The 14,118-nt window shown below is 35.4% G+C and overlaps 1 protein-coding gene across 2 annotated transcripts in view; it reads left to right on the top strand.

The window, feature by feature from the left end:
• SESTD1 (SEC14 and spectrin domain containing 1) overlaps positions 1-14,118 on the top strand; it is a 47,980-nt gene that overhangs the window by 6,998 nt on the left and 26,864 nt on the right. For both annotated transcript variants that reach the window (XM_031055918.1, XM_005415892.2), the window contains exons 3-6: positions 2,252-2,331; positions 5,632-5,740; positions 8,709-8,799; positions 10,775-10,888. In XM_031055918.1, coding sequence (XP_030911778.1) covers positions 2,277-2,331; positions 5,632-5,740; positions 8,709-8,799; positions 10,775-10,888 — 369 coding nt within the window. In that variant the 5' untranslated portion in view covers positions 2,252-2,276. The remainder of the gene's footprint in view (positions 1-2,251; positions 2,332-5,631; positions 5,741-8,708; positions 8,800-10,774; positions 10,889-14,118) is intronic.

Here is a 14,118-nt window from a genome sequence, read left to right as displayed (position 1 = left end):
GAAATTGATAGAAAATTTTAAGAGCCTGTCATGTTGTCTTCCTCCAACAAATTGAAGACTTTGCATATATTTTGTAGGTCTAAATACATTGCAAAGGTGCGAAGCAGTGTACCTTTTCAAAACACCTTCAGTAGCTCCTATTGAAAAGTAGATGCCAGCTTTCTTGAAATGGTTTCACTTTCCAATATTAAAAAAGACATTTTGTTTAATTCATCCTGAGACTCTTTCAACATCAAAAATAGAGAAGGATGCTAAGCCTGTTTTTTAAACTGAAGATTTTCTTTTTTTCTGGTATGTTCTGATAACCTGCTCTGGTGAGAGTTTTCTTCTAGATGAAACCTATCAAAGTTCTCACAGAAGAGAGGCAATTGTACACTTCAGGAGTTTATGGAACAAAGGCTAGGTGTTTGGAATTACCAGCAGTTGTTGTAACTGGTCTGACTCACCTCCCTCCACTCTGAACAGAATGCTTCCTTTGGTTCCAGGAAATACTGAATAAAAGAACTATTTTGATCCATGGACAGTGCCACTACTGTGGCAGAAAGCCAAGCGATGCTTTCATATTAAATAAATAGGTCTTTTCAGAGCAGCAGAGAAACATGTTCCCTGGAGTCAGTAAGCTGATGCAGACTTTTGTTCCTGTGTCAAAGTACAAAGATAATGAAGTGTGTGTAGGTTCGAACTTCCTTCATTGAGTATAATAAAGAGACATGTGTAATAATTTGGAAATGTAACTTGGGGAGGAAGAGGAAAAAACATTTAGGTATGTGTTCCACATCTTGAAAAAAGGAAAATAAAGAAAAGTGCTGAAATTAAAAAGCTTGCACAGAGTGGTTTGAAAGATAAAAATGACTGCCTGCGTAATTGTTGGATTTTGTGTTTTATGCAACAAATAACTACAAATCTTTGTCTAAAGCATACAGGAAGCTTTAATAGGATGCTTTTTTTGAGTAGTTGTTCAAAGTGCAGGCTGTCATGGGACTCAGTTTCCTGAGAGAACTAAAAGTTGTTTGTTTCCTTCTGTAATATGTGAAGTGTGAATTCCATATAATTGGCAAAAACTGCACTTCAGTATGGAGATTTTGGAAAAAGAGGCGAGAATGAACATTGTGACACATTACACATTGGAATAGGAAGAGACAGTAAAAAGCTGTTGAAATGTTTTTTCTTTTTTATAATAATATGATAGTTCTTTTTTTGTTTGTTATGAAGCTTATTGTTTTAACATGAAAAGGAGTAACTATTTTACCTCAGGTTATTTGGATTTCTCTGGATTTTTTTGGGTTTTTTTTTTTTTTCCTAAATAGTTTATAGTTTTTATTCTGTTAATTTCCCCCATGCTAGGAAAAAAAGTTCTCTTTGTGTGCATTCTGGAATATCCAGAGGGAGAATTCAAGGTTGCAGTCTGAAGCCCTGGGCCTGGAATGAAAAAAAAAATAGATTTTTATCTGTTTTTATTTTGACTGATATTGGCACATATCTTGAGTATTTCTGAGCAGAATTACATTTCCTAATTATATGGATTGATCTGTGGAAGTAGGACCTCAGAAAGTTACAAGCAGATGCCAGTTCCTACTTTGTGTTGGCTGGAAGAGGAAGTTGTAGTTCAGGCATCCTGTGGATTTGTCGGTGAGGCAAAAAAGCTTCATCATGGTGAATTGCAGTTCACAGTGCAATAAAAATTGCATGAGGGTAAGGAGGAGGCAAAGGAAGCAGGAGCATTTCTGGGTATAGATTGTGGGTAGGACGTAGTTATTCAGGCTGTTGGATGTTTTTCTTCAGCTGAAACCCTGCTGATGGCAGGGTAATGGCAGTGTCCTGACAGAAATGTAGCATCATATATTTAGATAATTATTATATTCTTGGTAATACCAGACAGACTGTGCAAAACACAATCTTCTTTGCACTTATTTTACATCTGAATGAGCAAACAAATGACCTACCTGAAAATTAATTGTCGCTTATTAGGGTTGGGAAATGGGATTTTATATAAATTATCTTGTTGTCCTTGGTTGAGATTCTGCTTTGGTTTTTGTGGTTGGACTGTTTTTTCCCCCTAGTGAGGGAAAAGAAATCTTTAATTAAGTGTTTGTATGAATAATGCCTATAATGATGTTTTTTCTTAAGTTTTTACAGTATTTTAGATTTTGGTTACAGTGTTCTGTTCTTCCTTCAGAAGAATACTGAAGTGTAACATTGTGAAACACTGTAACTGATTCCATGCCTGACAACTTCAACTTCTGTGTTTCAGAGCTGCGAAAAGTATCTGCAGTAGAATGGAAGCATCAGTAATATTACCCATTTTGAAGAAAAAATTGGCATTTCTTTCAGGTACAATTTCAGTTTTCCTCAACTGACTCCACTTTGAATAATTTGGATAGGATATTTAAGTTGGTTATTTGTATTTGCTGGATGCATTTAACAAAAATGTGTTGTTGGTTACTGCTTTGTCATATTCCAAAATAATCTCTGGAACCCTTTATCTAGTAGCCATGCTGTTGGGGTTGATGTTTAGGACTTGGTTTTGCTGTAGCCTGTAGTTCAATCTGCAAAATTTTCAAGAAGTTTCAGTCTCTATGTAAGAGACTGATGATTTAATAGACATCCAAAAATAATCCTTGCTGGCTTTAGAAAAACAGAGTGAATATTTTCAGGATTTTCTGTAGAAAATTTTTCTTTACTTTTCACCTGTCTTTTCTCCAGCATAGAAATGCATGGGAGCAGAATTAGCCATGCATTGCAACAGTTTGATTATTGCCAATAAGTTAATTCAGGGAAAGCTGTAATTATCACTGTATTTATTAAAACTTCCTGAATCTTATGTTGAAGGTAACTTTTTCTCCTCCCTCTGCAGAAAAAAAAAAAGGAAGTCCTTCAAATGGTGAATGACAATCCCTTGGTGGTTTCACTGCTGTTGTAGGTAGCTGTGTTAGTTCTTGGTGTTTGATTGTCTGATCTAGTGTAGGTAGGTAACTTACAGAACACCTGTCACCTTCAAAAACTGACAAGTGTTGCCATAAATAGTCTTCTGATTTAGTTTATTTTAGTTTATGTTTTTAACCAGTCTAGTTTGGCCTGCTTCAATCACCTGAGAAGTGAAACCTGCTCTTTTTGTTAATTGAATTTATTTTGCTTTTAATTTTGCCCACTGTCTCCAGCAATTGCAAATCTAACAATTCCTTTTTAAAAATAAACAAAGAAATCCTTAAAACTCAACTCATATTAAAGCCTGGGACAGTTCTTCCACAGTAACAGCAGATGTGTAGTGAGTTGGTTGTTCAGCATTATATTGCAAGGGGATATTCTCATTAACTAGAGTGCATTTTCAAATTGCTATTAAAGCTGCCTGATCTCTTTGGAAATACAGACATTCTTAGTGGAAAGTAATTTATTGAGTGGCATTTTAAATGCTAGGAACCATTTTGGACATATCTATTTCTAAGTAGGTTTGATCATTTTGGAATTGATTGTATTAATGGGTGCTTTAATGTAATGAACGGTAAAGCTTGATGCAGAAGGATTTTTTAGCATTCTTCAGTGTAAGCAAAGTAACTTGACAGGCACAAATCAGTTCATCATGTCTCTTTACATCAATTTTACTCTATATAGTTTCATAACAGTTTTATTAATGATTAAAAACATACACTCAGAAAAGTATCAGTATTTTAGGAAAATTCTGCAGTGTTTATGTGCTGAGGTCTGTTGTCATTTTTGAGTTAAATTGGTACAAATAATGTTGATCCCGCCTTTTTCTGGAAACAAAATGGTGGTTTCTAATGGAAATCCATGGCTGGTGTAGTTTTCATGCTGATAAGTCATTACACATAGAACAGAAGAAAAGGCACGCTCCTAAGTCAACAAAAAGCCTTGAACAACCACTTTGGTGCAAAATGAACTAAAAAAATTATTTTTTGTTTTTCTTTTGTAATGCTCTCAGTTGCTTTCCTTAGCAGTGTTTACAAGCTGGGCGAAAAACCTGTCAGTTGTTACACAAGATGACTTGTCATGAAATAATAATTTAGATAATTATTCTGGTCTTTTTGTGAAATGTCAAGCGATTATATTTCTGGGATTTGGGTTGTGCTTTGTTTAGTCAGTTCAGCAAATGCTGTTTAAATCCAAGCATTTTCCCTTTTTGTCTGCTTCCTCACTCCAATTTTCAGGCTTTTTGCCATTCAGAAACAGAAGGGTGGACAGTCTGTAAATAACTGTTGCTGTAGATTGTTTCTGCTGGAAGCATCTGTCCATTTGTTCTTTCTCATACAGCACCACTCTTCAATTCTTCAGTTTAGAAATACAGTTATTAAAAAGTGTGTTGCTGTTTTCCTGGAACAATTCTCTCATAAAGCAGAGGAAGGGAAGGGAATACAGCCGCTGCAGTGAACCACTGAAAGCAGCAGTAGGTTCTTCACGAAAATGTGGAAAATATCTATGTATCAGGGGATCTTTAAAACTACAAATTTAGAGTATTTGCACAGCTTTGGAAACAAGAAAAAAAAGGCCTGTTACAATTAAGATTCTAACATATGTTGTGTAAACACACATGTTTGTGTTTGTTCATTATCTTGCACGCACCTCATGGATGGGGAGAATTCTTATCAAATTATGTCAACATATGTGTATGAGTCTGCAAGCATTGCTGTGCTTGTGCCTTTTCTTGGTTTTGCACAGCTGTTACTATTCTGTAAAAAGTTGTCCTTCCTGATTAGAGGGAACTTCAGTTCTACTGAAGAACTTTGTGAAGCAAAAGCATAATTTAATTGTTTTAGCTATGGGAAAAACATTTTGAGAATAAAGATGTTCTTAAATTACGGGAATTTACTTTGCTTGATTTTTACCCAAATAAACCTGTGATTATAGATGTCTTTGTACAGTTTTTTCTAAAATATAGACAAGATTGTTTAGTAACTGACTCCTACATGTGCTTAAGTATGTTGTGGTTGTGGAGGTTTTTTTTCCCTTAATAAAATAGATAATATATCAAAATTTACTGTTTCTAATGTTGTTTGTATAAGTTTTACCAGAAAGTTTTGAAAATGCAGATGAAGAGTAAGGCAAGCAGTTGGAAATACATATCTTAATTGTAAGGTGACTGTTAGCTGTTTATAAATAGGTCTAGAAATTGTTCTGTGTTTGAAGGAAGTGCCAGTTAAGGGCATGTGCCTTGGGCAGCCTGTGTGGTACGAGATCCTCTTGTAGTAGTCAGTTGGGCTAGGAAAGTCCTCCTTTTCTAGGAGCTCCAGTTGGAGCTTTTGGGAACACACTCAGCTTGGGAGTGGACTAGGTTTCTGATAGACTGGTAGTGTAGAAGGACTAGGAGATGCATTTTAATAATAAAATGTAAAAATGAAAAAATGCTCTGGAACACTTTTGTTGTTTATATTGAAAGTATTAGATGAAAAACTGTGATAGCTGTGGATGTGGGCTATGCTCTGATGCCCTGGTGATGTTTTAAATATCCGTGTGTTGAATGAACCTTCACAACTGAGAGGTGAAATATCAGTTGAGGTTTTCGCAGCAAATTTAAAGATTGCTTTTGTGATGAAGTTTGAGACCACTTAACTGCAAAGTATTTATTCAGCTTAAACCTCATCACATTAACTTTGTAATTACTTTTTCTTTCTGAAACAGGAGGGAAGGACAGAAGAAGTGGCCTCATTCTGACGATTCCATTATGCCTTGAACAGACGAGTATGGATGAACTGAGTGTCACACTGGACTATCTTCTAAGTATACCAAGGTGATTTAGAAGGCAGTCTGTTCAGAATGGTTTTTTCCCAGTTGTAGAAGGAATCTTTCTATTGTTTTTAATTTTATTTGCTCTTGTTTACCAAATTAATTTTAGGTAAATGTTTGTTTAGAATGTGGTACTGTCTGAGTTAGAAACACATATCCCAATAGGCTAAGGGATATGTACTAAGGCTTGTCTGTGTCCTTTTGTGTCCTTGTGTTCTCCTTTCTTGAGATAGCTTTTTTCATAATTTCTTTTTAATGACAATGCACTTAAATTGCTAGAGTAAATTAATGAGCCATTCAAAGCAAACTCCCAAGCTTGCAAGGGCAGCATTGCCCATTGTCCTTTCTGTGCTACATGCCTAAGCTTTGTAGCTTATAGGGCTTCAGTTTAAAAGTGCACTAAAAGTTAAAAATATACAGTCTTAGCGAAGTTAGTGAGCAGCTTGTGGTACTGCTTAAATGTGCTGCCTAACAACTTGAGTATCCTGTCATCCATAGCTTACTGTAAAATCATTGTTGTTCAAATTCTGTGCATGTGCCACTGACAGCTTATAGTGACAGTTTTTGATCCTGGCTTAGTTACCTCTATTTCTTTTTTCTTAAGATCCAGGGATTGATCTTTATCATATTTTTTTTCTGTCATGTGCCACTGCTTTATAAAGAAAAGGAGCTTCTCAGATGAATGTTTGTTTTTATATCTTTTCAAATCTCTCTTCTGGAAACAGAGCAACAGTGGCATAACTAAAGATATCCAGTGTACTTTGCATGTTTTAATCTATAAATGTTTATAAAACACAGTTAAGGGATCCGGTGTTGGGGTTTTTTGGTAGATTAGACTTTTAACGATCCTGATTGGTGAGAGAGAAGCAAAGAATAAATTCAGGTTATTTAAAAGTAAAACATCAGGCGGTATATGAATATACTGCAAGGCATTTTAATTGTTTAAGTTTGAGGGTTTTTTTAAACAGCTTGTTGTCTTTTGTAAAGTGGTGAAGCACCAAATGGTCGTCCATACAAGTCATGTCATTGACTTAAGGACTTGGCCATATTTGTGGAACAGATGCAGGCATTCTTGTTCTAGTAAGCATTAATTATTCCACAGTCTCATCCTGATGTATGTCTTTACATACATTAGTGTAACAAAAACTGTCTAAAAGCTGAACCAAAGTGTTCTTTGTACTCAGTAGAAACTGGGAAATCTATCTGAAAGTGAAGCCAGTGTTCCCACATTTAATGCTCTGTGTCAGTTGTGGAAAAAATGACCTCTCTTCTATGATGGCAGTATGGAAAAATCATTGTCGTTTTTGTTCACATGTTGTTTTTCAGTGGGAAATGCAAACTTTGGCCTAAGCGCTTCTCTTTTTTTTGTTCTGGAAAGACTTGCTGAACAGTGTTTGGGGAAAATTGGGCTGAGGGATGGATGTTGTCCCAAACCCCAAAACCTGTCCAAGCAACATTAATACTACTTTTTTCCCCAAGTTCTGTGTGTAAGGTAACGTAATATGTTTGACTTTTAATTCAGTTCTGTGTGGCATATGATGTAACTACAACTGGTTTGAGATCTGCAGTCTAGAATGGATTGCTGGCTGTGTTCAAAATTTGAGAGGCTTAACTGCTTAAAGTGTCTTGGGTAGAATTTATTTGGAATAAGTGTGTAAAGCCATTCTAAAATTTCAGACAGCTTATTCCTAGTGTTGAAGTATGCTTTTATGCCTTTCTTTGATGGTATTTAAAATTCTGAGATTCTGAAGAGGTCTGTTCAGAACTGAAGAATAAAAGTGGCAACATTATGATATTGTCTGTTCACACTAAAGTTTGCTTCCTTTGTTGTATTCTCTTTATTGTGGCTCAAATCACCAAGCTTTTTACTTTTTATTTTAACTTACCTACAAGCACTTGCATTGGCTAACCTTTCTAGAAGTGGTGGGTCACTTCTGAATTGACTTGGTTGTGTATTTTGTTGGGTTTGTTAGGGTTTTAATAGGGTAGTAGTAGAGGGGCAGATGCTGATACTGCTCGATTCCAGTGAGCCTAAGTCATGTCTCAAAATGCTGTAGTAACACTCTTCACCTCATTCTTCAAAGCAATTCTTTGAGTTGGTTTTTGATTGGAAATTGCACTAGTAAAGCCTGAATCTTCAGACTGCTTCCAGAAAAATCATATGTGTGATCTTAGAGGTTCCTTAAAACCAAAAGCATTCATGGACTGTTTAAATAGCCAAGTTTAATTATTTTTTTCCTAAATCGGCTAGTAAAATGCCTTTTTTCCCCATTTTTTTTAACTTCAAAGTGAATTTGTCTGCTACCCATACCTGATGAAGCTCAGCATAAACTTGAAATAAATAACAGTTAATTTATTGTTGTGAAACATAATGCTTACTGTTGCATGCCTTGTTTTTTGTAAGCTAAGATCACAGAAGTAGCTCTGTTTTGTAATTGCAGATTTAGGAAAGATTACATAATGCTTTCCTACTGCTCATAAATGTCATGGATTTTATTTGCTTATAACTTTGCCAAAGCAAGGATGTCAGCCTGGGATGTGATATCTAGTGTGGTAACTAATGTTAAACCATGGACTCACTTGCAAGTTCTCTTCTGGATGCTCCTTGTAAAAACTGACATCCCTTTGTCTTCCTTATGACAATGTAAATTGATCTCTTTTCTGAGGATTTTGTCAATTTAATGGTTTTGAGACCTTTTCAGAGTTGCTACAGTTTAAAGAAATACTTGTATTATGAGATATACTTCAGTCTAGTGAAAAATTGTAATTTGTAATATCTAATAATATGCTGGAGCATTAAAATTGGAAGTTATTTTATAAATGAGTAAACTTAAAGTTTATATGACAGTGTTTATGTAAGGAAAAAAGCTGTGTAGTTGTATTTTACAGTAGGCTTGATACCTGAAGTTGGCATGGTATGACACTTGTTAGAGTGAATTTTATGTTTTTCTAAGTGGTTTTTTTTCTTTTAGTGAGAAGTGTAAAGCTCGAGGATTCACTGTCATAGTGGATGGCAGAAAATCTCAGTGGAATGTGGTAAAGACAGTTGTGTTAATGCTCCAGGTAAATAAAAATTTATACATTCATAGTTGACTGATCAGTTTTATGGATGTGAACCCAGTGGCTGTGTTATTGTAGAGACAGTAATTTCCTTAAAATGTGGTTCTGTGACGAACTCTGTACAGCAGGAAGAAATTCTGAAAAGCAGATGTTACAGCTCACTCAAGTGAGATACAAATTCTTTATATGCTGAGAACACGCAGTTGTAGACCTTTTTCTGAAATGGAGAATTAGTTAAAAGAGTACACAAGTATGCTCCTGGTATCACCAACTATGAGCAGTAGGAATGTGTGCAGGGCTGCAGTTCACACAGATATTGCAGCTGAGCAGGTTTTGATGCAATATATGCTATACTGCCTGGGTTCCTTTGCAACAGGGTATAGTTGACTTAGTTGTGGATCATAGTTCCAATTACAAACTATGTTCTGTGTACCTCAAAAAGTAGGAGAAGAAGAAAAGTGACAATTTCCAATAAAAAAATTTAAAAAAATATTATTTTAACTCTTCAGAACTGTGGGCTTACAAATAGAGTCTTATTTCTGCTGGACAGTATAGATTATCTTCTAGTCTCAGTGATCAAATAAAGTGTGAGATACAGTATTTCTAACACATCAGAACACTCAGACTACTGCCTTTCTTACTGCACAGATGGTTCCACTTTATCAGAGTAGTTTTCCTCTCAGACTTAGGTGAAGCCTCTGAAAGTGTGTCAAATATAAATAATTTTTTTTTTTGTCCTGCTGGGTCATTGTTGCTTCTGGGTTTTGAAGTCTGTGTCAAGGTGTCTTTCACCTATTCTTGACTAAGATGGTTTTCCTATGAATAGAGTATTTGAGTTGCTTGTGTTCAGATTATGATCTTGACTGGGTTTTGCTTCAGCCGCTGTGTGGTTGTGAGGTTCAGTGGGAGCTGCAGCTAGTGGGGAAGGTCAGCTCTTTGCCCACACTCTTATTTCCCTGGCTTCCTGGTAGCACTCATCCTGCCTCTGCAAAGCTTGCAGAAATATGGGTTGCCCATCTGTGTCTTGAGTTTGAGAAGGAAGCAATAAAGAAGATTTTCCTATGTGAATTGATCACTTGTGCAGATCACATGAGATTTCTGTCTGCTTCATCATTTGCAGTTCTCAAAACCACTTCTGTGTTCAAAGTATTGTGTACTTGTAAGTAGTTTTTGCATATTCGTTAAAATGGTGCAAGAATGCATTGGGGCTTTTTGTTGCTGATTTCTTTAACTTCTTCTCAATTAATTTTTTATTAATAAAATTAGATATTTAAAGAGAAATCCCATAGGTTGTCACCTTTATATCGCTCCTCTGATTAACTTTTACTTATTGCTATAGCTCATGAGTTTAGAGTAATCAAGAGTATTTGTTCCTTGATCTACATTCAGTGTGACATCATAAAATCAACTTAGTAGATTAAATTACTGGTTTAGTCTGAGAAATGTTTTCCTGGTAGTATTTTAAATTATTTGAAATGTCAATATTCAACCTTTTCATTTTAGTCCAAGTAAAATGTACTGAAGAAGTATAGGATATAATCTTGACATGTAATCTGATAACAAATATACAATTTTTTCCTAGCTTTATGATTACAGTTTCCTTCTACTTAGAAGATAACATTGGTGGAAAACTCTGTTTTTAACATTTCTTTTTCTTTTTAATGAACTACCATAAATTAAATTGAGTCTAGCCAATAGTTCATTTTTCTGTACTAACATAGCATAGATGGTTTGTCCTTAGGACTGGGAGTAAAGAGGTTATATTTTCTTTTCAGTTTTGACACTGTTTGCTATGAAATCTTGTGCAATGTTATGAAGCAGAATGGAGAAAATTTGTCATGTAGATGAAGCAGACTTCAATTTCTGTCTGCAATTTTTACATTCTTGTACAGGTGATGAAATCTAAGCGGAATTCAGTTCTGTGGTAAATGAAGGTTTAATCTTGAATGTTTTACTTATTTTCTGATTTGTGTTACAGAATGTTGTTCCAGCTGAGGTGTCACTTGTTTGTGTAGTAAAGCCAGATGAATTTTGGGATAAGAAGGTTACACATTTCTGCTTTTGGAAAGAGAAAGATAGACTTGGCTTTGAGGTATGTTGAGCTTTTGTCTACTTCAGTCAAAAATACTGTTTCTAAAATTCTGATATAATTGGATGACAACTAAAGTGTCTTTAAAATACCTGTATTCCTGATGCTTTGTGGATAACCTTAACAAACCACTGTGGCTTTTTAACTTTTTCCATTTTTCATGAGACTTTCTTCATTGAATATTCTTAACTTAAGAATGTGTGGTATTTAATTCTTTGCTTAGCAAGAAAATACATATTGTGGGTGTTTTGAGTTGGAAACAGTTGTACAGAATTTAGTGTGAAATTTTTCATGACTTCTCTAATAGGCTGTAGAGATACATGTTGTATGGTGTCACTCTATCAGCTGTAACCATTCTGACAAATATCTTGTTGGTGTTGCATGCATCTTCTCTCATTTTGTGAGTTCTTTGACATCAGAAACAGGTTATAGATCCCTTGCCAAATACAAGCTGACACTGTTCTGAGTTGTGAGGCAGAGTGTGTACGAGAGACTACAAGTTAATGTTAGCGCTTCGCTTGTTATCTCTGTCTGGGAGGTTAATGGAAACCTCAATTTTCCCTATTTTTTTAGAAAATATCTGTGTCATCAAACTTTCCACTCATTTTTTAAGCTAATCTTGTTTGAACCACAGCAGGCATGTAGCATGCAGCCCAGTCACGGTGTCCTTAATCAAAAACATGAGTGTGGTGCTGCCCACTTTTATAAACTAGCATATTGTTTGGAGCCACATCCAAGATGACAATTTAAAAAGCCTCTGAACTAACCATCTGTACTCAAAAATATGATTTAAGAGCTGCAGTTTAGAAAGTGACTTAAGTTTGCAATATTCAGTTTCACACAGATCTTTCACAACATAAGGTAAATGTCAGAGTCCAGAGAGCAGCAGTAATAAAGGCAAAGCCCCTCTTTAGAAGATGCTATTGTGTGATTTAGGCTCTCTTTCCCAGCTAAACTCCTGTAAATAAAGATCTTGGGTAAGTTCAGGAAGTGTTTGAAGTTGTGATATGAAAGTATGTGACATAGTAGCAGTTAGTGTATACATGATGGGGTTGCTAGTTTGGAAGTTAGTCCTTCCAGAAGGTTCTTCCTGGGTTTTTCTTTAACATGACTCAGCTAGAATGTGTTTTTAGACAAATAAGCAGAAAGCTTACAGAAAATATATCAACAAAGCAAGGATAATTTTACATGATAATAATAAAAGGATTTTTTGTTTCACTTCAAGGTTTGGCTGTCATTAAATGATAATCCTTTAATTTAGTAATCTTAGTAATTTTATAAAGCATGTTCCGTGCTAGTAATCACGTTGGCATTGTTGGCATAGACCACTGGAATTATGTAACCAAACCTTTTGGTTTCTGTTACTTGGTTGCAGTCAGGAAAACTGTTTCAGTAAAAATGACCCACCTTCTCTGGGCTCCAAATATTTGTGTCACAGACAGGAGTATATCTTTCCTCTGTTCCAATATGAGTGCAGAGCACTGATAAGGCTATGGAAGGCTCCAACTCAGGCACAAATCCACAGCTGCATAATTTTGCATTGCTGGCAGTAAAAACAAACAACACCCAACTCATGTTTTGGATCACAGGTTAGATTTGTGTAACTGCTAGGGAAATTCAGGATTGGTTTTGTGCCAGTGAAATAGTTATGAACTGAAAATTGTAATTAAAATATGAAATCTTTTTATTTACTTGAGTGTAATCTCATTTGAAGTAAATGCTGTGTAACTGTGATTTCTAATGGGGCATCACATCTACCTCCTATTTCCTACTACCTGATCTGTTCTTAATACCTTGCTTAATGTTCCCATATGAAGCCATTAATCACAATGTCTTCCTTTCTGTTCAAAGGCAGAGATCCTCTGCTTCAGAGTGAGTTGTGGTGATGAGGAGTTGCAAAACACTGAAAGTAAATGTGGGAACTGAGATCAAACAGTACTGGGTGGATAAGTACAAAGAGGTGGGCTGATTCAGCTGAGTAAAAGTTCATATCTTTATTTCTGGTTAGTATTAGTGTTGGTTTTGGACCTGCCTCAGGACAATTCCCTTTTGTCCTCCAGCAGAACTTTCTTCTGTAACTTCATTCCTCCCTTATTAGCAATCAGTTCATGTGTTAATTGAAGCAGTTTTATCTGGTGCTCTGCCATGCTTCATAAGAGGAGAGTTGTCTTAATTGTTATAAAGCTGTCTTTCAGCTGAAATGTTACATATATGACACTGTAATACTTAATACTGTTAATGCTTTAAAAGATTGAAGAACAGGATTTGAGTGTAAAAATTGCTGTGTTTTAGACAGTTGGGAGGTGGTACTTTTTGGTTTTTTATTAATGTACTCTACATAGTAATGTGAAACCAATCACTCTTTTAGTAAATGTAGTGTGTTGTATTTGAGAGTGAGCTTTTCTTATGAGAACAACGAGCGTAACTGGAAGAAAAAATTGACTATAAAAATAGAAGAAATGTACAAATTTGTACACAGTGCAAAAATACCTATAGATGGGTGGGGTTATTTCACACATGTCAGTCATTTAAGGAACGTAGAAGAAAAATAATCTTTGAGTCTGATTTAGATACTAGATCAGTACTTTGAAAATCAGTTTGTCAGGAGCAGGAAAGAAGAGGATGTGCTTGCTGTTCTTATCCTTGTGGAAATCAGGGAGCAAAATTTTAAAAGTTCACTGAGGATTTGGAGAATAGAAATTAAGTGCATGAAAAAAAAAAGGAATAAGAGAATGGAAAAATTGGGTGGCAAACTACTATGAATTAGTTGAAAAAATTAGAGTGTGTAGCATAAGGATCTTTATAATCCTAAAGTCCAAAGTCTGAGTAGCTTCACACTTCTAGTGTAGCAGCTGACAGCTCTAACTCTCTAGTAAAGAGTGTCAGAAATTTCTCATGATAATTTATCTGCAGCATCTGCTCTGAAAAATCTCAAGTCTGTAATTTACCTTTTAAGAATTATGCTAATGAGCAGAGTATTACTCCACAGAATAAAGAATGAATAACACTTTGTGGGAAGTATCAAATTTGTGTCCATTTTCAGTTCAGTGTTTTAAGACCAGAATTTATAGCTGTTGTGGACTTTCCTAAAAAGGCATATAGGAGTTCCAGTCAGAATTGTTTATTTAATTGCATCTCTTTTCATCTGTATGCATCTCTGTTGCTATTTTAATATGGGAGGCAGTGTGTTCTTGGGCAAATTAGGGAATTGTCTATGAGGAGCTGGGGCATGT

The sequence above is a fragment of the Geospiza fortis genome, unplaced genomic scaffold, assembly GCF_000277835.1.
Source record: "Geospiza fortis unplaced genomic scaffold, GeoFor_1.0 scaffold112, whole genome shotgun sequence".
Lineage (NCBI taxonomy): Eukaryota > Metazoa > Chordata > Aves > Passeriformes > Thraupidae > Geospiza > Geospiza fortis.
Note: the sequence above shows the minus strand (reverse complement) of the source record. Positions and strands in the feature narration are given on the sequence as shown.